This window comes from Falco peregrinus, chromosome 7, assembly GCF_023634155.1.
Source record: "Falco peregrinus isolate bFalPer1 chromosome 7, bFalPer1.pri, whole genome shotgun sequence".
Classification (NCBI taxonomy): domain Eukaryota; kingdom Metazoa; phylum Chordata; class Aves; order Falconiformes; family Falconidae; genus Falco; species Falco peregrinus.
Window position 1 is genome coordinate 25,574,431 of NC_073727.1, and position 26,601 is coordinate 25,601,031.

The 26,601-nt window shown below is 47.3% G+C and overlaps 1 protein-coding gene across 2 annotated transcripts in view; it reads left to right on the top strand.

The window, feature by feature from the left end:
* Positions 1-900: 900 nt before the first annotated feature.
* Positions 901-26,601, top strand: part of FOXO3 (forkhead box O3) — a 101,870-nt gene continuing 76,169 nt past the window's right edge. The window contains exon 1 of one of the 2 annotated variants that reach the window (XM_055809622.1): positions 901-7,369. In XM_055809622.1, the coding sequence (XP_055665597.1) occupies positions 6,788-7,369 (582 nt within the window). In that variant the 5' untranslated portion in view covers positions 901-6,787. The remainder of the gene's footprint in view (positions 7,370-26,601) is intronic. The other variant, XM_055809620.1, reaches the window with a different exon arrangement.

Here is a 26,601-nt window from a genome sequence, read left to right on the forward strand (position 1 = left end):
GGGCGGGGTGGTTGCGAGGGGGCGGGGCGGGAACGGGCGAGCAGCCGCCGCCGCCGTAGGACTCGCCGGTGCTGGTGGCCGCCGCCTGGCCCGGGGCTCCCCTCACCCTGCCGCCGCCGGGGCGGAGGCTGTCGGTGAACCCGGCTCGCCAGGCGGCTCCCCGAGCAGCAGGCGCCGCGTCCCAGCGGCGCAGAGTAGCTGCCGGCCGTTGGGCTCGCGGCGTGCAGCGCCTCAGGGCCGGCCCATCCCGGCGGGTGCCCGGCAGCCGATTAAACGCCCTGCTGAGGTAACCCCGCCGCGGCTCCTCGGGCCAGGGCCGCTGCCCGCCCCCTCCCCCCCCGTATGTGGGCGAAGGAAGGTGTAAAATTATAATAATGGAGTAATTAAGCGATAAGTAGGTATAATTAAGCCCGTATGGGGTAACCGAGACGGATTAAGTGACATGGCCGGGTTGCACAACGAGTTACTGGCGGGGCAGAGCGGCGTTTGGCCGCTCGGAGCAGCTGGAGCCAAGTGGGAGAGCTGGCTGGCTGGCTAGCTGGCTGGCTAGCTGGCTGGCTAGCTGGCTGGCTAGCAGGCTGGCTAGCAGGCTGGCTAGCAGGCTGGCTAGCTGGCTGGCTAGCTGGCTGGCTAGCTGGCTGGCTAGCTGCACAGGTACCGGAGAGGTCCGTGCAGGGACTCGGGCAGGAGGCAAAGGGAGGTGACTAAATACCTCCTTGAATCATTAACAGAAACTGCGGTTGTGAACGTTAAATCCTTTCATATCATCTAAGCTGAATGTAAAAAAAAAAAAAAAAGGTGGAGCTTCTTGTTGGATTTTGGCAATTGGACTCATTTCACCCTAATGATATAAACTCAGTTAATGCATGTACTCCCCAAGTATTCAAAAATGATGATGCAAGCTTTTGAGTGGTGTTATACCAGCTTAAAAATCAGTTTTTAAAAGGTTTTAAAATATGCAATTAGGATTGGGGTTTTTTTTCTGCTTTCTTCCTGGTCCTGAAAGTACACTTGGGTCACATCCATGGCACATCAGGAACTTGGCTATTGTTTTAAAATGGTAGCTGAGATGCTTCTTTAATGGGACTTTAATAACAGGGATTTCAAGAAAACACCAGTATTGCAGGACTCATAAATAAAGCTGAGAGCTGGCAACACCACTATGCACTGCTGTTGGTGGCTGTTACTAAGCGTATGAAACACTATTAGAAACCTACTTCTGTCCATGAGAACCTTGAGAATCTTTCCTGGCCTACAAAGTGCAGCTTTTTGGTGGGCCTTGACAATGCAACTTCAACGGACATGAGGCTGCTTTAATAGCAAATTTTGAAGCTATAGCATTGAATTTTCCTACTTCCTCAGCTTCGCAGCTCCTTTTTCAAACAGTTGTGGGGTTTTTTTTGAGGTTTCATTGTAAATATTGCTTCTTCCAGAAAGGTGATCCTGTTTTTTAATGAGGATGACTGCAGTCACTGTTCTCCATGCAGTGCAAAAATGGGTCAAGAATTCTTCAGCAGTGGGTTGTCAAGTTTAGGTGTAGGCAGAGCTGAATGCTTCCAGCCTCAGAGTTCAGTCCCCAAATTGTCAAGATCATTTGAGGAAAAGGTTCTTTTCTCCACAGTAGTAATGTCACTATTTCCTTCTGCTACTGTGCTTCTCCTTCCACTCCCCTCTGTTAGAGCGGTCAGTCAGCCAGTTTACAGGCTGAAGTCCAACTTCAATTGATCTTTAAATTGTTGTTCATCACTTTGAGGAAAATTTTATAGTCATATCTCTCTAGTTGTCTTTGGCTAACCCTTCATGTCTCCATGGCATGATCTGGACCCTTGCTCTGTGTCTATCTGCCAGACAGCCAATAACTGTGGAACCCATTAGCCAGTTTTAGCCAAATTGAGCAGAAAGGTTAAAGTCTCAAAGTATGAAGTTGGCTGGTTTATAGATGACATTTCTTTCTAATCAGCACACAAGTTACTCTGTATCAGCCACAAAACCTACTGCCCTTTGCCCAGTCTGCATTTAAAGGACATAGTAGGGAACTGTGGGAAGAACAAAAAAAAAATACACAGAGGGAGCCGCTCTCTCACAGGATAAATGGGAGGGGTAGACAGGGTTATCGCAGTGGTCACAAACTTCTCTTGAGACCAGGCTGCAGGTGGCTTACCAAACAACCCGTCATATACTTGTGTGAAGTCCATGTAGACAATGCAGCTGTTGTTTAATGTAACTGCAATATAACATTGTTTTATTGAGGGGCAGTACACTTTACAGTAGATTTCTATAATGGTGTAATGGTGAGAAGTTCCAGGTCCCCCACCCCCCATGTAACTTTAGCTCCAACCATGCTTCTGCAAGATACTTGTGTAAGAGAGGTAATGCCAGAAATGTGACCTGCACTTCTCTAGCTATCAGCTCAGGAGAATGTGGGTTATGGCAGAATGAAGGAGCAATCACATCTGGGTTACCACTGTGAACTGGTACACTCTTATGGGAAGCTGGCTCTGAATTGACGAAATGGAAGAATGAGAATGAAAACTGAGCTGATGACAGCCTGTAGTTGAACGCAGAAGCTTAGAAGAGTTAATCTCAACACAAAAATCACTTATGAGGATTCCCACCCAGAGTGCCGTCATAGGAACGTTACCCCCCCGAAGCAGTATGCCACAGGCCCCATGTCTCATGGGTCTCATGGTCCATGCACAGCTGAGATCACCCACAGAGATGGCTCCAGGCTGCAAAGTAATGGTGACCCCACCAAATGCATATAATCAGGTTCCGTGATAGGTACATATGTTCTCAATATGAACTGGAGTAGGGATAGCAGATGAAAAGGGATGCAGAGGAAGATGCAGCACTGCCCTGAAACACTTGCAGTCTAAGTAGGCACAATAAGTGAAGGAGGCTTTCAAATGGCCTCAGGGCTGGCCTAACTTTATTCCTGTCGAAGTCAGCGATAAAACTCCCATAAACGGAACCTTTTTCAAAATCCCACCCTTGAGGCATTAAAGTACTTAAAGGAAGAGACTGGAAATCGTGCAGGCTTTAGATTCAATTTTGATCACTTTTGATACGTATTTCAGTGGGCCCAGCCATGCAACAGCAATAAGAAGGGCTTCTCTCTCTGTCTGTTTTGCTCGTGCACATTTGGTAAGTAAAATGTGTAGGGACAATTATACTGTGGTTTTAATTCCGCCTCAAAATGCAGTATCATGGGCACACACGTGCTGTGTGGAGCTGTGAAGAACTGGTACCATCACTTATGTGATCAAAGCTGTATGGCTGATACACCAGTGAATTCTCAAGAGGGCAGATAATCTTACAGCAAAGGCCCAGGGCTGGCACTCAGGAACTCCAGTTTTATTTCTCAGTTCTGCATGGGCTTCCTGTATGACCTCAGCACAGTCATGTAATTGCTCGATGCCTCAGTCCATCATCTCTTTAATAGGGTTACTACTTACTTATTTCCTTTCTCCCGCCCTGGCCTGCCTTACTCGGCCTGCAATTCTGCCAGGGAGTGGAGCATTTCTTACCACGTGCAGGGCCTGCACCCCGTACAATGAGACCTAATGGCAATGCCTGTAGAGCAATGCAATGCCAATTAAATAAATAAATGAAGATGATAATATAATTTAGGACTAGATTTGCATCTCGTCATCCAGCCCAAGGTCAAAGTGCTACACTTGCCTGGAACTTCAGGACCTGAGGAAGCACTCCGTGGGGAGGTTTCTGCATCCGTCAAAATCAGGCCCAAACACTAGCAGGTTTTGGGAAGGGGCCGAGTGTCAGTCACAGCTTTGCCAGCCAGCTTTCTCTGGCTGACTGCTGAAAGCCACAAGTAGAGGCTCCTCAGAGACGCAGTGTTGGACTAAGCATCTTCTCATCGTGCACGACCTTGTCTGATCTTGGTTCCTGGCTCTTCAACTCTGCTGCCGTTCTCCTCCCCTACCAACTACTAAATCATACACATGAATGCCAGTATCCCAATTGCAGAGTAGCCAGTGTCTTTTTGAGCTGCCTTGCATTCCCGTAAGGAGCCACGTTACAACAAAAGCAATGGCAGGGCATGCAATGTCATGACCCAAAATGGAGCTGCAGGGAAAACTATTTCCATTACTTGAACCTGCATTCATTCTGATTAATTCAGTGTCTCCTACTATATTTAGATAACTGAGGATTAATTGTATGCATGCTGAAATGCTGTCCCTTGTAACAACACCATGCCAAACTATTCCTAACTTGAGTGCCCCTTGAATTCGAAACCTAACTAGACCCTGAGTGCCTTAGGCCTCACTTAGAAGGACGTGTAAGGCATGTGGGATCAGGGCCTCGCTGTTTTCTAACCAAACCGAATGGTTTTCAAACCTCATTGCTTGTCTATAATGCTAAATAAATCAAGGATAATTTAATTTGCCTGCTAATTCTATGCAGCAATGCTTCAGCAGCACACCTACTTCTCTGCACATGCTGCTGTCTATATCTGGCATCAGAGACACTACTACTGTTGTACCAAATCTAGTCCATAGTTCAGTCCGATACAAAACTAGGTGAGAACTGATACATACACGTTGCTATTGTAATGCATTTGTAACTGCATCTATATTAATAGCTTTATGTTCCTTGGCTTTGTGGGTCACCTCTTTATTCAACCCATAATTAACTACGTCTTCAAGTGAACTATTTTGGAGGGCTTTCTGCTAGGGCATGGCCTCCGAGGAGGAAGTACAGCAGGATTATATTCACGTGTGGACATGTCTGAACTGAACACGCCCTGTATCACACACTGGTGGAATTAAAGTTTTCAATTGGACTCCAGATTTAAAGTTTACCAGAATAACTCCCGCACCACTGATTTATGAGCAGTGGAAACAAGGCAGAAGAGCAGCAGCGCGCTACGCCGCCGTGCCTGGCAGCCCGAGCTGGCTCCATGGCGAAGCGCAGGCAGGGAGTGCTGCAGCTGTGCCCCTTCCTGGCCAGGCGGGCAGGGCGCAGGTCAGCGGTAGGGACAAGCCAGGCGGTTGCGGCTGGTTTTGCCGCTTCATTTCTAGCAAGCGCGGAGAGCCAGGGCGAATGCAGCCCTGGGAGGAGTTACCGTGTGCTCCGAGAGACTCGAGCCTTCCCGCCGCCGCCTTCCCGCGGCCCGGGCGGCGCGGTCAAGACCCGGGCGGCGGCTGAGACACGGCCGCGGCGCCTCGGAGATGCCGCTCCGCAGCCGCGGGGAGGGCGGGCGGGCAGGCGCTGTCCCCGCCGGGTCCCGGCACCCTCTCCCGCTCGCCCAGGCCCGGCGGCTCCCCCTGGCCCGTCGCTCCCGCCCCGTCGGGGCGGCCCCTGCGCGGCACCGCCCGCCCTCCGCCCGTGGGCGGGCCGTGCGGTGCCGTGCGGTTAGGTTGAGGCTCCCTGCGTGTGTCTATAACTTTGTGTTGCTGCCGGTGGTTGTTAGGAGGAGGGATGTGGAAGTCGGCGGCGAGCAGGGTGACAGGCTGCTCGGGCGGGCTGCGGCGGCGGCTGGCTGGCTCGGCGCGGGCGGATCGCTTGCCTCTCGCCGGCTGCTCGCAGAGGGAGCGGGCGGTGTGCCGCTTTCCCCTCCTTCGCCTTTAAAGGGAAGGCGCCTCGGAGCTGAAGGCGCAGGAGCAGGAGAAGCAGGAAACATGCAGCAGCGCTGCTTCTTCTTCCCGTGAATTCGGATCTCGATTTCTGCCGGTGTGGAGGTGGCTGTTGATTCTCCCCCCCACCCCCCGCCTCCCTCCCCTCCCGAAGTGGCTCTCCCTGCCTCTTCTGCCTGCGCTTTTTAAATGACTTGAGTGAAGGGGGGGAAAAACTGTCAAGATGGCAGCAGCAGGAGCAAGGAGGTTATGAATGTGGTGTTGATGCTGGAACAAAACCTATTCTCTTTGGCAGCCCTAGGGAGGGCTTAAAGCTTCTGGACCTGTTGGAAGACTGGCGATTTGATTTGTTCCCGTTGTGTTTGCTTTTTCCCTGCGAGAAGAAGGATTTATTATTTTTTTAAATCGACCAGCCCCCGGGGTGGCTTTTTCCCGCCCCCTGCTCCGTCGGCTGTGAGATTTTGGGGGGTTGGTTGCGTGTGGCTTGGGGGGCACCACAAAGTGACAGGCTTACGCTAATATGCAGTTGGATGTACGCTAAGACTTCGGCTCCCTTTAGGGCGTTTTGAAGAAGGAAAAAGTCTTCGGCGTAATCTGAAAGACCCCTCTCCCTGCCCTCCTGCCGAGGGAGGGTGCAAAGGACCACCCCCACCCCCACCCCCCAAAAAGGGAAGATATCTGCGGAAGCGACGAGGAGCGAGCTCGGAGGCGCCGGGGGCGGGGGGCGGGGGGGTGTCCTCTCCGGGCTGGATACAGCGCGGTTCCCGCTGGAGCTACTTCTGCATCCGCATGGAGTGAAACATAAACAAACGCACACACGCACCGCAGGAGCGGCCGCTGCTCCGCCGGCGCGGAGGGCAGCGCCGCGGGCACCTCCGGCACCGCCCGGCCCCGCGCTGCCCGCCCTGCACCGCCGCTCCGGCTCCTAATCTGATTTTTTTTTTTTTTTCCTTCCCCTCCCTCCCCTTCCCCCCGGCTCCGGCGTGCGCATCGCCCGCGGGGAGCGGGGCTCGGGGTGCAGCGGAGAGCCTGCCAGCCCTTAGCGGAGAGCGGCATGCCCGCCCGGCGGCCCCCCGCTTGCTAGGCTCCCGTCGGCACCGAGGAGGAGGCGGCGGAGGAGGAGCGGGGTCGGCGGCCGCCCGCCCCGTCGCAGCGCCCCGCCACCGCAGCCGCCCGCGGGGGAGGCCAAGATGGCAGAGGCGTCGCCCCCCGCGCCGCTCTCTCCCCTGGACGTGGAGCTGGACCCCGAGTTCGAGCCGCAGAGCCGCCCCCGCTCCTGCACCTGGCCCCTGCAGAGGCCTGAGCTGCAGGCCAGCCCAGCCAAGCCTGCCGGCGAGCCGCCCGCCGACGCCGCCTCCATGATCCCCGAGGAGGAGGACGACGAGGAGGAGGGGGGCAGCTCGGCCATGGCCGTCGGCAGCGCGGTCCCCGCGGGCGGAGAAGCGGCGGCGGCGGCCACCGCCGTCCCGGAGGAGGCGGCGCGGCTGCTGGCCCCGCTGCCCGGCGGCGGCCCGGAGGGGCCGAGCCTGTCGCCGGGGGGAGCCGCGGCGGCAGGCGGCGGGGGGCTGAGCGGGGGCCCGGCGGCGGCGCCGAGGAAGTGCTCGTCGCGGCGCAACGCGTGGGGCAACCTCTCCTACGCCGACCTGATCACCCGCGCCATCGAGAGCTCCCCGGAGAAGCGCCTCACCCTTTCCCAGATCTACGACTGGATGGTCCGCTGCGTGCCCTACTTCAAGGACAAGGGCGACAGCAACAGCTCGGCCGGCTGGAAGGTGAGGCGGGGTCCCAGGGCCGCGGCGGACCCACCGCGCCGCCTCGACGGGCGGGCTGCCCGCGGGGGATGCGGCCGCGGAGGGGGGTGCCGGCGGCGTTCCCCGACGGCAGCCGGCCGGGCGCTGCTGATGGCCGTGCTGGGGGACGCGCTGTCGCCTTACCTTTCTCTATCCTTTTTTTTTTTTTTTTTTTTAAATTTAAGGGAGGGGGTACGAAAAGTTTTGCCTCGTTCCTGTTGCTGTGTGGAAGCGGTGAGGGCTCGTAACTCTGGGAGCAGGGGAGACGCTGGAGCGGAGCAGGCTTCTGCGGTGTAGAAGCACATAAGCAGGGAGGGAAAAAGGGAAGGAGGAGAAAAAAGGAAAAATATTTTTAACGGTGTGCGTGTGGTTTTTTTGCTTTGGTTTTCTTTTTCAAGTTTTAGGTATCTTTGGTGTGACTCGTGCTGGGAATAAGCAGATTTGCTTTTATGCAGGGTCAGTCTGAGTCTCAAAGCTCAAATACAGAATGACACTGTTATTTTTGTCAAGAAAAACCCCAGTGGTTTCCCCACACGTTCCTCAAAGGCAATAGAGGGAAATTTGGGTCTTGACATTTCTTCATGAAGTTAATCAAAGCGTGGAGTTATTGGCTGCTCAGCCACGGGAATGCTTGGTTTGCGATTCCTGCGGTGCCAGTGTACGAGGGCACCGTCTACTGATAAATCCCTTATAGTCCAGCGTTTTCTGTCCTGCATTGTGACAGTTAGCAGCTAAGATTACTACCGTGTTAATAAGTGAGAAAAAAAAATAATCTGTTTTTGTGGTTTGTTTACTCAGTGCGTGCAAAAGCACGTTGCAGGCAGGCAGGGTTTTACTCTCAAAGACAAGAGTCTAATAAAGGCCTACCAGGAGCCGGTGCTGCACGTAAAGCACATCTGAAGCGATTTCCAGAACTGATTTTTTTCTCCTCGTTTTCCATGTCTATTATTAGTGTCTGTCAGATGCCGAAATGTCACGTACTTGCAGCTATACAGAAATGCAGGTGCTGCGGGATGTCGATACTGTTTGCAGAGGGAAATCCTGGTATGGTTCAGTTGCTGCCGGGGGCTGATACTGGCAGCGTTCAAGACTGAGTTTTTGAAGGGATGGCTGAAGGCGAATTTGCTGGGAAGTTTTATTGTGTTACAGAGAAATTAAATTTCCTCTTTGAATCTCTCTAGCTTTGGATCAGGGGAAAACCTGAAGTACACAAATTGGTCAGAAATACTGTATGGATGAAACATTTCTGGCAGTTTTCTTGTTAGCAGCCCTGTTTCACATTTGGTGCCTGAGTAGGACCTGCTGCTAGGAATTGAAGTACAGCTGTATGATTTTTACCTTCCAAATGGAGCACTGTGAGGAAGCATTTCACTGACTTGTCTCAGGCTGGGGAAAATACGAACACAAAGTTTATCGGTGGCACAGCTAATTCCAGACAAGGCTTTTAAAAAACCCAGATCCTTTTAACAGTTTTTGCGTCTGTATTGGATGCTGAATTTTGATCTGACTTTACAAGTGTGACACAAGAGTGTGATGAAGGGTTACATCTTCCGATGACAGCCCATGTCTTAGAAGTTGTTTGGTTTCATGCAGAAGCAGTGGCTTTAGATGTCAGCTGCTATGACAAATCTAGCCTTTTTATCTGATATGTTGAATTTTCAGTAAATTCTCTATACCCGATTCCAACGAAGACTTGTCAAACAATGGGGCTGATACTGTTTCGGCTGAATTTGGTGGCAAAACTCCTATTTGCTTCAGCTGAAGCAGGATCTGGGCCATAATGTGAAGTGCTTACATTGATTAGTATGCTTAATACAGTCACAATTTTTCTGACAATTTTTACTGTTAATTTGATATTGATTCCTTTGCTGAACAGCATTAACTGGTACTTGGAGCTAATTAAAATGTTAAAAACTTGGATCCCTTGAGATTCCTCCGATATAATTTAGTTCAGAAGTTTCTCACAAGCCTTTAAGATGACCTTTCTCAGGAGATGCAAGCACATTGGTAGCAGAAAATTCTGCTGCTTTAATGACTGTGAGCTGTCTCTGGAAGTTAGGGTAAGGAGTTCGATCGCATTAATGGTGGGTGCAGTTGTGCGTGGGTGGTAGGGGCATACTGAAAGGGGGAAAGGAGAGGTCAGGAGCTAATAATTTACCAGGCATCGAAAACTGCAAAATTTAATTCCTTAACAGGACTAGAGTTTCTTTTAATATATGTATATATGTTCAGAAGAGGACTACTTCAGTTTCTTGGCTGGAACGTAAATTAGTTTGTGCAGAGGCAACACACTTAAATAGAGACTCCATCTTAGTCTCCCAATGCTAAACCACATTATATGTTATTATCATCTTTGTTTCCCTCACAGGTAATGAATACAACTCTTCAGGAACTAATGGCAGCTTTTCACATCAGACTTTTTCAGATTGCTAGTTACACCGAGATTTTAAATGCACAGAAGATAGTTCTGTATCAGGAGGCTTTTATCTTAATTTAGAATATTTTTTACACAGCTAAGTTAATCTTCAAAGATAGGAAGCCCATTTGACGATATTCTGCTCTGGCACTGAGTGGGAAAATTGTCATTTTAAACAAAGAGAAGAAGAGAACTTGGTTTTATTATCTTATGTATTATTATATATGAAAATATTAATACCGTTTCCACTGAGACGTGCTGAATACCATAATCCGTAAACATAGCTGGGATTATACTCCTCAAAACAATTATTTTAAGAGCTATAAATTAAAGTTACAACTATCACTTTTTTTTTTTTTTTTTTTGCCTAGGGCATTAAAGCAGAAGTGAGTATTTCAGATGTGGTTAGGAAGGCATATATTAACGTTTCCGCTAATTCAGATAAGGTTTGCCCAATACACCCCCTCAACAATCTTCTTTGCTTCCCCCTCCCCCTGGCCCCGGTGGGATGTTAGCTAACCTAATACTGCCTGACAGCTAACTAGGGCAGTAGTGTACGGTACATGGCTGCAGAGCCAGCACACTGCGGACACTGCTGTGTGCCACGAGCAGCTTGGTTTGCTACAATCCTGTACACTTCCATATCACCGGGAGGGGTTTAGGTGCATGCTTCAGTATCCGCTTATTGTCTTGAATACTTATGGAGAGTCAGTATTCGTATTTATCATTACCGGAGCAGGGGGAAAGGCCTGTAGGTGGGCTGGTTTCACCCTTGTGAAATGCACTGTGCCAGGTACTTCCATAGAGCTCCTTGATGACCAGATCAACCTGTCTTTCCAGATTCAGGTACCCATTACCCTGTCAATATCCTGCAGTCACAAAACTAGTGTGCTGACTTAAACCCCAAGTTTTTGCCCCCAAATATTTGGGATGCAGTTACTCACTTCAGTAATCTTGAAATAGAAAACTGAACCACCTTTGTGTCTGTGTATATAGTAGAGGTGCCTGGTTTCACTATAGCTTAAGTACTTCCATATCTCTTCCTATAATGTTATTTTGTAATTTCTTGCAACGCTATTTTGTGAAACAGTCTTTTCTACATGAAGAGTACACTAGGGGGACTATTTTCCTCTTTGTTGAGTGGTATGGAAAGAACTATGAATCTTTATACACGGATACCAGCAATTCCCAAGTTTAAATGCAGCTGATTTGCTTTGATTTGTTTTTTATATCAGAAGCCTATTTGTTTTACACCTGTTGCATTCATCTTCCCCATGAAAGATAAATACTAGCTGCTGGGATATTTACTTTGAAGAGGTGATTTTTGTAATCTTTGTACGTGGACATTTAAACATTCCTTACCATGTTTTATTGGTATATGTGAAGAAGGGCTGCAGTCCCTTCAGCGTAGCAAACACATGAGTCTCTTCTCTAATTATTGAGACTTGAAAAGATTTGAGAAATTTGCCGGCAATCTAGACAGATGTCTGAATCTGTTAGCCAGATGCTAATAGGCAAGATGTGTTGGACTTTTTTAATCATCATCTTGCAAAGGTTGTGGGAAGGAAGAAACACCACTCTTACTTCTCCTTCCTTGGAGTGGCACACTGTCTTTATCAGGAGTGGCAGTGTAAAACTGGAGTTTGTATCAGTTTCATTTTTTCTCTGCCTTTTTTTTTTTTTTTAAAGACTGTGTTTCCCAGTTAATTGCTAGCATGATTATTTTTTCTAGCCTTATGTTATAGTCTTGTTTTCTTTTTTTTTTCTCTGAATTCTGAGCTGCCTTGTTCAACTGTACAGAAGCGTTTGGGTTACAAACTGTAGCCTGATTATTTTAAGTTTTGATCTACCGAAGCAGTTTAAGCACGTGAATGGATCCTTGGGACTTCACTGGGATTACTTGTGTGCTTAAACTTACTGCTTAAGCATCTTACCTGATCAAAGCCTTACTGTGTTCTGCTTTAACAAAATACTCAGTAACATTTGTAATTGAATTTTGTTCTGAGCAAGGTAGAGAGACGTGTGGTTTCACCCCCGAAGTTGAAACTGCTAGATAACAAGCTTCTTGCATCAAAGAGGAGTATACTTTAGTATCAAAGTAACAAATGACTTCTTAAACTTTCCAGTAGAAACCATATGTAGATATTAGTGCCTGTTACTATTTTCTATCTGTAACATACATCAAAGATCTCACTTTTCCCCAGCTCATGCAGACAGGTGACAGCTATTAGGGGAAAGAGAGAAACACCGAGTAGCTCTCCCAGAATCCTTGACATTGATTCACAGTGTGACAGTGAGGAGCACCTCCACTGAAGGACTTGTGAAATGAAGATAAAAACACACCGCTTTGGTGAACGTCATTAGCTGCAAAGAGTCACAGGCTCTGCTAAACTTAACTTCTGTTGTGAATGGGAAACGTCCAGTGAATAATGCCAGATAGTACTGCTGTCAGGTAGACCTGCATGATAAATACTGGAAGCAATGTTCTTCAGTTCTTTGGAGACAGAAGGTTACCTAAAACAGTCACGCAGCATTGATGTTGTCTGTATTAGGTTATTAGTGTCAATATTTGAGCATATTTAAAATAGGAAGCTTGAGAGTTGGAGTTTGGCTCCTACACTTAGCTGTGTATTTGGAAGTACATGGTTAATGCTAACAAAAATTAAATCACCTCAGTGGCTTTTATGTCTGCTGTATTGTGTTGGCTTGAACAAGCACTGTCTGATGTCTGAGACTTATCAGGCTAGGGGAGAGAAGCATCCTGGTGCTCTGGCCCCGGGATGTCCTGCATCAGCTTGGTTTTGTCCTGGTAAATAGAGTGGTGTCTTACACGTGAGGCCATTTTGTATTCGGGTCATTTTGGTGGTGCTACACCACTTTGCTCTAATCCTGGGAGATTAGGGGAGGCTGGGCACGTGCTGGTGCATTTAGAAAGGCGAGTGATTAGGGGTTAGCCCGGTGGTTTCATGAAAGCTCTTTGTGCTGAGGTGGACAAAGTAGAAACCTGGAGTCAGTGGCGTCCCTTGCAGAAGGCAGGCAGTGCTGGGGCGGGCACAGCTCCCCCACACCCCCCTGCAGCAGCTGGCCTGTTTTCAGCCAGTTTGTGTGGGGTGGATGGAGGAGAAGAAACATGAAATCACCCCAGAAAATTATGGTGGGTGTGCTGGGTTCAAAGGGAGGCAGGAGGGATTGCCTTGGAGATAAGGGAAATCGGGATAAACAGCCAAAGCATTTCTCTAGGTGACAGCCTCCTGAAGGTGCCCTGCAAGATTTTGGCAGCCAGCTATTTTGCGTGGAAGTATGGAAAATCTTTTGTGAGGATTGTTTCTTATTTGCAATGCAATTACAGTGGGTCTTGGCATAGTGGCGGCTTGCCAAGGGAGAAACTGAAAGTATTTCCTAATGCAAGTTGTTACTTAGATTAAAATCTTCGTGTGTTCTTGTTTCTCTCCTACTTTTTTAAAAGCCTTACTACTATCTGTGTCACAGAAAATGTGCCCAAGGGCAAAGTTACAAAATGGTAGTGTTAGTGTCTTTTAAAGGCACGAGGCCCTTCATGTTTTGAGGCAGACTCTCTGGAGGAGGGCAAGCTCTGAGCATCCTCCCACCAGTGCTTCATTCCCCTTGCCACAAAAAACTGTGGTTCCTCGGTTGGCACTGGAAAGGGGCCACAGCCTTGCCTGGTCCCAGGGCAGGAGGGACATCCAGGTCCTGTAGCACGTAGTGATTATCCCAGTGAAGGCCTGGCTGATAACACAGTGCTCGGGGAGCTGCAGGGTTTTTTTGATGTGGCTTTTCTTGGGGCTGACAATATGTGTGTAGTATAGTGGTTCAGGAGCAAAATAAAGTGTTCAAGTAATGTGCACAGTCATTCAGTTTTCGGTAGTGCTGGCTCAGCACAGCATGAGTTAAGTGAAGATTATGCTTAACCTTTTATTTGCTCTTTTTTTATGCTTCTACAAACTTAGATTGTTCTTTTCTGTCACAATTCCCTGAGCATTGCCACACACTAAGCTTGGAAAATGAGGTGTATTTAGCCAATTTATGGCCTGACATATGTTAATTAACATTAATTACCTGCTTGAATAGTCCATTTAGCACTTATTATTAAAAAGTGGCTTGTCTACAGAAGGGGATTTTCCATCAGAGCGAGATGTTTTGTTCTAACTTGCTTCAGAGTCAGGATGGGGTACCCTGTGCTTCTCTGCACGGCTATACCAGTTTCCTGATGTTCCAGTTGTGTGTGTGGGATACGATTGCACCGCTGACAGGCACCAACTCCTTACCAATGTGTATTTGACACTTACTTGACATCAGCTTGGCTTTCCCAAGCTAACCAGCATGTTTCCAAGTGGTTTTTACTAATGGTGGGTACAGCTCTTGCTCCTCTGATTGAGGCAGCTGGAGAGAGAGCCATAGTTCTCAGCTTGCCAGGAACTGCAGGGAGATCTGGAGGTCTGTGGTGATGTGGCCCCAGCCCCTGTTTGGGGTGGAGGAGTAGGAAGAGCTCAGGTGTGCAAGGTGTGCGTAGGAGTTGCTGGGCACACTGTAGTGCCCTGCGGGGTGTGTGTGTGTGGGGGGGCACCTTCAGCTCTGCATGGCTGAGGATGATGGACCTTGAGGCTGCTGGAGCTATTGAGAATAGACCACTGCTGAGTGGAGCACGGTCTCCAACAACAGGTTGTCTCTTGCTGTATTCTTCAGCTATGTTATTTTAAGTTACCTCCTGGGCCCTGTGTTGGGCAAGGGTTGTCACAGGTCATTGGTCTGAAAACCTGTGATATGAAGGGAGTAACAAGCAGACAGCACTCATTCAATTTTCAAATACCAATATATATATTTTTTTTTATAAACTTCATTCCTCAATTCCCCATCCCCCAATTTCTCATTCCTGTCTTGGGAGACTCTAGGGACGTTGTCCTACTTCTCCTTCACCATCCTTCCCTTTGTAACACGAGCCTGGAGGTTTGCATGATGCATGGGGTGCCTCTGTGGGAAATGGAGGGCTGGCTTGTAACTGTGCAGGGCATGTTGCAGAGTATGGCATTTCAGTTGGGGATGCAGTGTAGAGGTGATTAGGCTACAGGACTGATGAAGAACGATTTCAGGGCAGGCAAGGGGTTGGAAACAAGCAAGTGATTGTGTTAGTGCTCTGCCTCATCCCTGCGGTGAAATTGCAAGGGAGCTGCCTTTCAGTGGGGCTGGAGAAGAGTGTTGCTGTGTCGCCATTGCTTTTTGCCAGAGTGGTTCCTCTTGATGCTGCGCCTAGCTGCCTGGTCCAGGAGGAGCCAGCCTGCAAAGCCAGCGCCCTTTCCCTGCGCCACCCACCGCTGCACATTTACTCAAGGACTGGTATGCTCACAACACTGTTTGCAAACTGCCAGTTTGAGGCAGGTCAGGAGTTAACAGCATTGGTATCTTGTTAATAACTGTTGTGTGTCGTCATGTCGTCTGTACCCCCCCCCCCCCCCCCCCCCCCGGACTTTGCTTATTGGGGCGATTTGCTTTATCTGTATGCTGGTACCTGAAGGCTGTTTAAATACTGCTGATACAAAACACCTTTGTGAGATTTCAGTGACAGAAAAATGCCTTTCTGGGAATTTGTACTGGTAAAGAAATGCCTTGTGAAAATTAGTGCTTACAACAGACTTGTGCTAATGAACTGAAGGGATCACTTGTTTGATTGCAACCTGCTATGTAGTTAAGAGCTGAATTATGAAATGATGGGTTCTCTCTTGAATATGTTTCTTTGCAAGTTATTACTTTGCTTTTCTTTATTATTTTTCCTCTTCTGGTGAAGTTACCACTTGCTGCATGTAAAAGGGACGTGCGAGGGAGGTGCGTGCTGGGACAGGAGGTCAGAGGGCAGCCTGCGGGTCACTGCCAGAGAGCTGGAGGAAGGTCTGTTTGAAACGAGGAGGACGGTGTGCAGCACCTGGAGCTTGTCATCAGGGCCTTTGCAGCTTGTGCCTCCAGGTCTCCCGGAGAGTGCTGCCTGCCGGTTTTAGGGGGCAGGAGGCTGCTGGCAGTGGGTGTGGGGCTCTGCCGGTGCAACCTCTGGCTGCTGTACACCCGAGTGCTGCTGGCAGTCAGGTGCCTTTCCACGGGGTGAGTCAGTGGATCATGCCACTTCTGTGTCCTGTCACCCATTGCCCGTGCTGAGGTGAAGGGCAAATCCTGTTGAGAGCCAAAATCCTGTTGAGAGCTCCAGAATGAGGGCAGGAGGCAGGAGTGCTGCCAAAGGTGTCGTTTTTCTACTTTGACACCTACCTCTGCGGCTGCCTTCGTGCCTTGTGTTTGCTGCGGGTCTGCCTGGAGGTTGCTGGCAACCTAGCCCTCAGCCTTGCGGCGCCTTCAGGCCAGCCTGCCCGCCCGTCACTGGCTTTTCAAGACCTTCGGCTTTCCCTAGGGAGCAGCGGGGGACACGGGCATGCCGGGGATTGTGATCAGTGGGTGGGACGCAGTCCTAGGAAAAAGTTTTCGGTAGGTTTGCTGGCTCCTGAGTCACGTGAGCAGAAAATGGCAGGTCTGGGCTGCTTGCCAGCGCTTGAACAGGGAGGTAACATCTGCTTATCCCCACACCAGAGGAGTGGGAGGCAGCAGATAACTTGGAAGGCTGAGGAGGACAGATAGAGGAGCACTCAAACACATCAGCACACGTCCGCTTGGGCTTCACACTGCCTCCCTGGCTGCTCTGAGTGCTCACTTCGCGGTGGGAATGAAAACTAGTTTGAATGGGTGCAGCCTAGTTTATGACGAGGCAACTACCATGGGTAGAATGAAGTAAAGAGAGCAGGGTCTGGCTCTTGTCCCTGCTAAAGGCCATGTTAAAGCAGCGGTGGGACTCTCCAACAGTGCCACGGCAGCATGCATTTGCATTACTGTAAGACTCAAGCCTGCCCTGCTTAAAATCCTGATTGCCACTGAGCCTGGACCCCCTGTGAGGACTGAGCATGGCCAGGAAGTGTTAGCAATAGTCTTGCACTTAAGTAAACAAAGCTTTGTTTAAAAACGTACTAATTGCCTAATAATATTGTGATACAAACTACTCTTCTAGTCTAGACAGCCAGCACCTCTGACACTGTAGATGATTCGCCCTTGTAACTCAGTGTTTCTCATGCTGCACCATGTGGGTTTCTATACTTTTTCAAAAATAAGATGCAGAAGAATAAATGTATTAATCTAAAGAAATCATTTTAGGACACGACTTCCAGAGCCATATTTGTTTTATCTGGAATGTGGACTGAATTATCTTGATATATACTCCACTTATGTGTCAGTGCTCTTAAAACCTGCTGTATTGGATTTTTTTTCTCCCCATGTTAGCTCTTCAAGCAGCTATTTCAGCTCTCTGAAGACATGTTATGACCACAGTTAGCCCCACTTTCTCACACAAAATTTGGAGTGTAAACATACCTTTAAATGTGAGACTTAATCCAAATCAAGGGTTTCTGACTTTGAGGGTATTTGTGAAGTTAGGCTGTGAACCCCTATCTCATGTAAATATATTTGCTAGTACTTCATGGAGGATTTATCAGTTTCATATATAAAATTCTAGATATGCTTAGTACATATAATTTGGCATCTGATAAGTGAGAACAGTGCTCAACAAAGAATATCTTTCTGTGAGACTCTTACAGGCTCCCACATTATCACGTTTTTAGCTGATCGGTTTTGTGCTGAGAGCAGTGAGTTGGTTTCCTGAAAGCCTGTAACTACTGTTTGTTCTGCAAAACTGCTCTGGACCTTAACTAATTTTCAGAGAATGTTTTTTTCCAGGAACTCATAGGAGAAGGTGATGCCAGTTCAATTCGTGTCCTGAGATGCTTGTAAGCTGAGACACTTTGAGCTGCTGTCCCTGGTTTTGTGCAACACGATCTATTGTGTTTAGAAGTTTCGCTGTGCGTGGGAACTCAAAACCATTTGTCTGAGATGTCAGTTTTCAGAGCAAAGGGTACTTCTTTAAGTATTCATCAAGACCTACAATGGGAGGCTGCTGGTCCTACGATTCCTTTGTAGAACAGTATTGGCACCAAGAATGATGCTGCCACTGAGGAGGTAAATCTTGTGAATCTTGTTCAAGCAGCTTTTGCTTTTGCGTAGCCCGAGCCATGTATGTGGCGCAGATAAGTGGGCAACATCTAAAATCTTCAATTTGCAAATAGAAGTCATGGCAGAGCTCTGCATGGATTGAGCCAGAGGTTTCCAGCCTCATTTGTGCTGCAGCCAAAAGCTCTGAACCTAATAGTAGTATTTTCATCATGAAGTTGACAGTGTGATTTTCACTTCCCATAGCATGTTGAGATTTGTTTTTTGCCCTATTGCTCTTACACCCTGGCTCATGCATGGCAAAAATACTTCTCATTAAAATGTACTAGAAGGTTTGCACACTTGGAGCAGGATAGAAATGTTTTATGAGGAGCTGGTTTTTATAAAGCTCTGGGGAAGGGAGTTGTGTGCTTAAGAAGATATTTGAAAATCAGTAGTGAGGCCATTTTACATACAAAAAAGAGGGAAAGTGTGTAGGCTGTAACGTAGTGGCATATGGGTTGTGAGGAGGAAGGGTTCTGTGAACTAGCAGTAGGGAGTAAATCAACCTGATGTATGTTCATAGACATCTGATGTCTACTGGGCCTAGTGGGGTAGCTTGGAGCAGGTGGAAGAAGCATACTGTTTACCTAATTAGAAACATAAATAAAATCTTTCCAACATTTTTCTAAATTAAAATGCATTTGAAGCATATGTCAGACTTCTCACATCCAGGAAAGATCTCTAAATCCCTGCCGTTCCCCAGGAGGCTGTTTCTAGCCCACCTTCTTCAGGGCTCTGCCAGGTAATAAGTCCTCCTTGTCAGAGGATGGAGTGGAACATGCATTAGCAGTTGGAGATGCTTGGGGAGCACAGCTGTACTCCTCTTTAATCAGCGGGAAAAGGTCTACCATTTGAGGCGATAGACCAGGGAATTGGAAAGACTGAAGAAAGCTATCATGGTTGAAATCATTGAAGATAGTATTTCACCTCTGTGTATTTACTAAGAAGTTGGCGATGGTGTGGAGCCGGGCTTGGGCTTCTGTACAGTCAGAGCAGCTCCATATCTCCAGTGTATTTTAGACACCAAGGAGACAAAGATGATACTAATTGCAAGAGAAACTACTTAACTGCTTTGTATTATGTGTGAAATGAAGGGGGAATAACACTGATTGAATGACCTATTTTGACTTTCTCAGTATAATATGTTTAATGTTTTAGTCTTTTTCTGGACAGTGAATTATAATTTTATCAAACCCTGCTGGAAATGAGTATGTTGCTGGGCAAAGTATTTTATCCTCACAGCTTTAACCACAGAGTTACCTCTTGCTGCTTGACTGGGTGGCAGGAGTTTCGGCTGGAAAGGTTTTTTCCTATGCAACACAGCGACAGCAGGTTTTTTAAAATACAGAATAGGGACCTGTCAGGAGGAATATAAAATAGAGCACTGAAGGAGTCTAATTTAGAAGGAGAAAGGGCATAAATCTCCACCTCTCCCTGGTGACAGAAGGCCAAAGTACAGCCGAAATGTTACCCTGCTTGTAAAATGCTGGTCCCAATACCAGATAAGTTGTTCCATTAAAGGCACAGCTGTATCTAACCTCCTTACAAGTTTTTTGACTTTATTTTCAGTGCATAACTGGATGTTACATGAGGGGACTCTGAAGCACCTCCGTTAGCATCCTCTCTGCTTATTGTGCCGTTACAGAAATTGTTTGCTGTTTTGGACTGGTGTCAGGCAGAATAATACTGAATAAGTCCCAGATGAATGTGGGTGGTGAAAGGAGAAAAATAACTTCAAATAAAGAGGGGTATTATCAACTGAGCAGCCAGTGTTGATCCTATGGTGCTGAAAAATGGAAGCAGGAAAAATAATCTTTTTCCTTTTTTTAAGGATGGAAAATCTTAGCTGAAAAATCTGTTCTGACCAGAGGTTGATACCCTACTTAAACTTGCAGCAAATTGGCATTGGTGCAGCAGCACCGCAAAGTATTGAGAGGGAGAACTGAAGTACAAACAAGTCTCCAAAACTTGAGAGGATCCTCAGATTCTTTGTCCATTTAGGACAACATGACCTGTAGCGTCACTTGCAGCTGCTGGATCCAGGAGTATAAATAGTGAAAAGAACGCTGATTTGGGCAGGATAAAATGTCCATTTTGGGTTTTTTCAACAGCTGTGTCAGGACCTAACCCTGGCAAAAGCTTCTCGTGTAATTTTTTATTCAGGCTTGTATTAAGCATGTGGAATGACAATGTTCTCTATAATTGAGGAAAAAAAAAAGGAAAAAAGTAGTAAATTGAGAAATAGTGTGGATTTGGTGTCCCCTCAGTCTGAAGGAAGGAGTTTGCTGGAACAGTATGATAGCAGTTTTTTGAGAAATTAAGTATGGGTTTCCTTCAATTGTAGTTGAATATGACATCTTACTAAATTTATCCAGTCTTGAGTGCCTGGTTTCTGGTTTGACATTTTTGTTGGATGGTTGTTGGTTATTTTTTGTTGGTTTTTTTTGTTGTTGTTTTAGAAAAAAGCTCTGCATGGGCTGAGAGATGATATTTTCCTCATTTTCTGCAGGAAACTGGGCTGAGAAACGATAGTTTCCTTATTTTCTGCAGGAACTGTACCAGGCATTAAACCACTGATTCTCCCAGGTGGTTATGGGCTTGCAGGGCCAGCAGCTTTCTCCCTAGAAGCCACAATGCAGCAGGTTGGTTTGAGCAATGCCAATGATGGCTTCCCATTTTCCAGGAGCAGACATGGAGTAGGAAAGTTGTATTTCACATGTCTTGACCATTAACTGCAGATCACTGGAGTATCTCTGTGGATAGTTCTTACTGTTCAGTAAGCGCTGAACAGAAGTACGAAGTAAAAGTGTACTTCATTTATATGAAAATCTACACCAAAAAAATGTTTCGGTATCAAAGCCAAGTGCTCAGGAAGTACACAATGTCAGAAGTAAAGTTGCCTCTAACTCTTGAAATTACTTCTGATGCTGGCTATGATACTGTGGTTAGTAATGAGCTCACAGACTCCTAAGCACCCCAAGTCTCCCTGTTGGGCTGGATGCTTCAAGGGGTATTCAGGGTTTCAGCTCATCTCCTGTGATCTCTGGGTGGGCCCTGTGCCATGTTTGTTGCGCCCAGCTCTGAGTAAAGAATTAGGCCCTTCCCGATGTGCTCACCTGTGCTGTTTGCCTCCCCAGTATCCATGGGCTTCCCCGATGAGCACTGTCCCAGCTCTGCATCCTTTTCTCTCCTCCCAAAGCTCCTCACCTTCTGTAGTCTCCCATCCCAGCCTCCTTCCCTTCGATTCCCAGTCCTGCTCCATGCGTCCCTTCTTCCTTTTCCTGTGATCTCCCACCTCCCTGCCCACCTCCCCAGGTTTTCATATCTGCTCTGCTTGTCCAGCTTGCCTGGTTTTTTGTCCAGCTCCTTGTTCCATATTTCTCTGCTGCCCCAGGATTCCCAATTTCCCATGTCTTGCCTATCCCAGGCAAGATTTATCTTTTCTCTAATCCGAGTTTCAGGTCAGGTTTGCAAAGCTGTTAGCAACAGGGAACAGGGTTTTATAGGAGGAAGTGTTGGACAATGCAATGTGTAGGTGGGGCTCACAGCACCACCTATAATTTACAACACTGGTTTTCTTAACTAATCCACCCTTAGGTGAGCAGTCCTGGTGCTGTCAGTGTGCAAATCCTTAGTCATTTGGGTAGTCCTATTCCCTCTGCTGAGATACTATGTGCAGAGGGGTTGCTCATTCGTGTAAGAGATGCAGGATCCGCTTTCAGAGAGACTTCCATCTCTGTTTTCATGTGGCCTGAAATAGACAGCAAACAGAGTCTGAGATTATACAGTTCATAGGGCTACTGACCTGTCCCTAAAATATTAAATGTTATTTATATGTACATACATATATATATCTGTATGTGTATATATATGTGTTGTGTAGTAATTGCTCTTATTTCCATGGTGAGAGGCTGTTCCTTTTTCTTCCTCTATCAATGAGAATAGAGGAGACATACCAGTTCCTTACCAGTAATATATAAGACATGAAAGTATACAGTCTGTAGTCACACCATACCCTGCATCCTCTAGTAGGTGCCCTGTGACTTGGTGTATTTAGACTAGAAAATACAAAAAGCTTCTTCCATACAGAGCTCCATGGTTTTCTTGTCTCTTCTTGCTGACTTCATGCCTGGTCTTTAATGATTCTGGTAAATGCCTCCACATCTAGGTAGGAAGCTGATCACAGTTTTTTTGTTATCAGAATTAGGGTTTTTGTTATCAGAATTAGTTTTTTGTTATCAGAATTAGACTGAGAAACTCATACTGAATTGTTGCTTAAAACTGCAAGGTGATGCCTTGGAGTGTGGCAGGGTGGACACCTTTGCTGCTTTCACTGGGTGCAACTTAGCTTCTGTCATGGTCAGTAGGCAGCTTCCAATGGACTTTGTGCTAGATCAAGCCATTTAATGGTGTGAGTAACCTTATATTGACCTTTTAAAGAGCTTATGTGTGGAGCCTGCAGTTTATGAGTCCCTTGTTCCGCTGTGATAAAGTTCAGAACTTTAATCAGGTAACAGGGTGGCCTGTCCTCTTTCCGTCACAATTAAGTGCGTGCAAACATGCATTGCAACGAACAGCACAAAGGCAAATGTAGCGTGCCCTGCTTCCTCTCCCGCAAGAGAAATCTGCGGTTTATTCTCTGCCACTGCTTCCCAAGCCATTTCAGCAGCTCGGTCAGGCTGAGGGGTTCACTGGTGGTGGCTGATGCCTTGCAGGTACTGCACTTCAGTTTCCCAGGCTATTGATAGCAGCTGTTTAGTCACAGCACTCTGGGTCATGATGTATAGGGATTTTCTGATGGTCGTGGTGACCTTGGGGGGGGAATTAGACTGGATGTAATGTTTCCAAGAACTGGAGACGCCTGTGCCATTGAGCTGGTGCATGTTGCTGAATCAATTACTAGCATTGGCAGGATTTTGCTTCAGGGGAATCTCGCGGCTACATCACAGTCTTGTTATTAGTAGATTATTGTTAATTGGTTTTAATACAGAGCCAGATATTTGCAGGGAGGAGGGACCGTAAATAGTTGGTTTCTGTGTTTCCCCTCTGTGCAGCACTGTTGCAGCTCATACCCTGACACTGTATCTCACTTGCGATTTTGGGTATTCTTTACCAGCTCCTGTGTGGAAATACATGTTTGGTCTAGAATTGTTATCCTCAGGTGAGGAATTGCGGTGTGGTGCCCCGACCTCCTCCAGAGTTGTCACTGACAACTGAAACTCTCTGCAGGGAGATCATATAACTTTTTTGTCACGTGTTGAATCATGATAAGAGGACTTGGCACTTTTGTATCTCAGGCTGCTGAGATGTAGGCTGCTGCTGAGCTTTTGCAACAGGGCTTTCCAACGAAACCCTCAGTTATTACTGCAGCCGCTGGTCTAAATCCCGGTCGCTGGCCTTTCCTGCACCTGTTGCAGTCAGGTGGCATGGAGCAGTAGTGGCACAACGTGCTCAGGCGCTTTCAATTTATGACCCAACAGACTGTGAATGTGCCTCTTCGCAGGTGACAAAGGAGCGTGCCGTGACCCTACTTCACCAGTGCAAGCTTTGAGCCACATGGTTTTGCTCTGTGAGATTGGGGTCAGGCTTAGGGCTGCCTCCCTCTGTTACTTTCCAGTTCCATGCCAGTGCAGCGCAGTGTTTTTGCAGGCCCACTCAGTGAAGCCCCATGTAGGTTAGCGCTTGCTTGCACGGTTACTGGAGTCACCGGGAGCTCTCTGTGGGAATGCAGCCCCCTCTAGTTTAGGCGGTCCATTGTTCACTGTGTTCGTAATTGACTGTCGAAGCATTGCATTTAATTCAAGTGCTGGTAGGGTTTTCCTCAAAATGCCTGTGCAGTGTTAAGCCAGTTAGGAGTTACAAATGTAAATATGTTTACACAAAAACAAGGAATGCATGAAAGCTGGCATTGCTTGAGCAGCCAAAACCAGTGTGATTATATGCTAGAGGGACACTGAAAATGTAGGTTGCTGGAGCATGCCTCCAGAAGTAAATCCCAAGCAGCAGAGCTTGTAGTCCCTGCCTTCTGATGCCCTGTCCTGTCTGCTACAGCCGCTGAGGCGACATGGGGGACAGGGCTCCGGAGTCCGTGGGTACCCTCATGGAGTTTTATAGGAAAGTTTGAAATGCTGAAGAGTAGTGTCAGCTGTATCTAGATGGGTCCTTGTTTTAGTTTTTCCTGTGCAGTAGCAATATAGCTGGCACTTGGGTGACTTCTGAAGCTAGTGTTTCATAACTGGAAGTTGGGCGTTTTTCACAAGCTGTCCTATTTCAGGTTGTGAACGCGGGCACATGCACATGCACACCCCTCGCACACCCCCCGCACACCCCCCCAGCACATTGTTTACTTCCTCTGTAAGTTCTGGGACATTCAGTACTAAGGAGCATGATATGCTTGCATAAACACCCCAGCCAGATTTATCTCTCAAGCCTATCTTTCCTTTCCCATCTTGGAAAGTGATTAATCTGCAGCACACATTTTGTTCTTTGATTGCAGGGCATTATTCTGTAATCATTTACAGTTTTGCAGAGCCATAGCACTGGTTTGATGGAGTATTTCTGTCATGTAGCTGGCGCTGTTGGCTGAAGCTTCAGCTACGTAATGCAGAGGGAGCATTATCGTGCAGCTCTGTGTCATGTTAAAACTGTTTTCTTTTTACATTGAGTGCTTTCTGCACATTCAAAAAAATTCAAGTGTATGTATTTAAAGCGCAGGTAAGTGTGTGCAGCAATAGATTCTGGGGGCTGGTTTGTAGGTTTTAGAAACAGTGTCAGTACTGCAGCATGGTGGCTGCCGGCTGAGATTTTCCTATGCGTTTGTGGAGGGTGGAGGAGTTGAAATAACTTTTGTTTTCCATGCTGCGTATCATGTATTGAAGCCTACACCAGTTAAAGTTGGCAACCTATGAAGATACAAGAACCTGTACATATTATCTAGTGTCTGAGAAAACCATGGAATTGAAGAGATGGAAGGTAAAATCAGAAAATCTCCCCTGTCTGTACTGCGTTGAGGCTTTTCCATGTGCCCTTTGCGGTTTTTGTTTGTATTCCATGTTTTCCAGTGAGGAAAGGAGGTAGGAGAGGTAACAGCCTTTTAGATAACATGCTGTGGGTTTGAGATAAGGCTATCAAGCAGAATTTTGTTTGATGCAAGTGTCCAAGCTATAAACCGCTTCTTTCAGTAAAGACTTTTGAAAAGTAGGTAGAAAAAATTAAAACAATACCATGTGCCTTTGGTTCTGACATGTTGGTAAGTTTATTTTTGGAATATATGTACACCTTCCTCAAAACAAAGAAAGAGTTTTTAATGGACCAGAAGTTGGTGGGTCAAGACCAATCACTCATGCCAATGAGCATCTTGTTCCAAAGAGTCTCAGAGATCTGGTCTACACGCTGTGTTGGACAAAACACTTTTCCATTACCTTATGACAAACTAAAGCCCTGTAGTTAACGGTAGAACTTGTACTGTGGGCAAAGACCAGTGAAAACTGAGGGCATTGCAGTGCAGTGTCTGTTAATTGAGAAGTCCAGAGGATCCCATGCAAGAAGTCAGGATAAAAAAAATCTTCCAACAGCCCTCCCTGTCAGTCTGATCTTGAGGGCAGGGCAGGGCAAAGGATGGGGATTTCCTCAGTCTACAAATCCAGCAGTTGTATTAAATGGACAGGTGTCAGAAGAGTGCCCTGCTCTGCCTTGGGCACCTGCTCTCCTTGGCCCAGGAGGAGCACCAGCCTCACATCTCCAGCAGTGGGCTTTGGAGCAGGGAGAACAGGCAGCATGGACAAGTAGTGACGCGGTATTTTTCTTTTAACCCCTGCCCCCTGATTTACTGACGTATAAGGGTATTGAGAGCATCTGATCACAAATTTCACTTCTCCATCCTGGAAGTGTGCATTTCTATGAAGTCCACATGCAAATTCCTTAATTATAAATAAAGGGGAACTGAAGGAGAAGGAAGACTAAGGCTCTTGTGAAACAACAGCTGTTTAGGAAAACTACTAAATTGTGTAAGGAAGCAACAGGTTCAGAGTCTGTGTATTTATGGAGGTACCAGCTGCTTGGTTGGGCTCAACCCCAGGATTAAGGTAGCTGTCCTGTGGTTGTTGGAGGGGAATGCGCCACTTGGGACTGTGAATTTGCACCATCTCCACTCCAGTGGGACAAGGCCCTTGGTTAGACCGTGTTTGAGGAAGGGCCAGGCAAATAACATTTTTCTGCAGTTGTGAATTAGCGGCAGCGGCAAGAATCATAGCAGTAGACAACTTCTCTTAGCATCTGAGAAAGACCAATATTACACGAACCAGTGCTAGCCACTTCCCATATTCTGTGTTGCCCCAAAACCAAATGGAGCTGCTGCTTGCCTCCTGGTGTGATTTCAGTCGTGCAGCTGATTTTAAGCACTGGTAAATGAGTGGAAGTGACCCTGCACAGGAGGCAAAGCGGAGTGCAGTGCTGCTGAAACATAGCTTTGAGGGGCTAGTGCCTGTGCCCATGGCTGGGACCTGCGGGAGTGGGTTGTGGTTCAGCTTCAGGAACTGAGGAATTTGTATTCAGTGCCCTGTGGTGGGAGTTCTCTTGCTGCACTTGGACGTGTGCCACAGGGTCACGGAGTCTAGGTTCAGCGTCGCTTACCCCAAATCCCATATTACCTCAAAATGGTTTGTAACAAGTTGTATTTGTTGTCCTTTAACAGCAAAAGATGTAATCT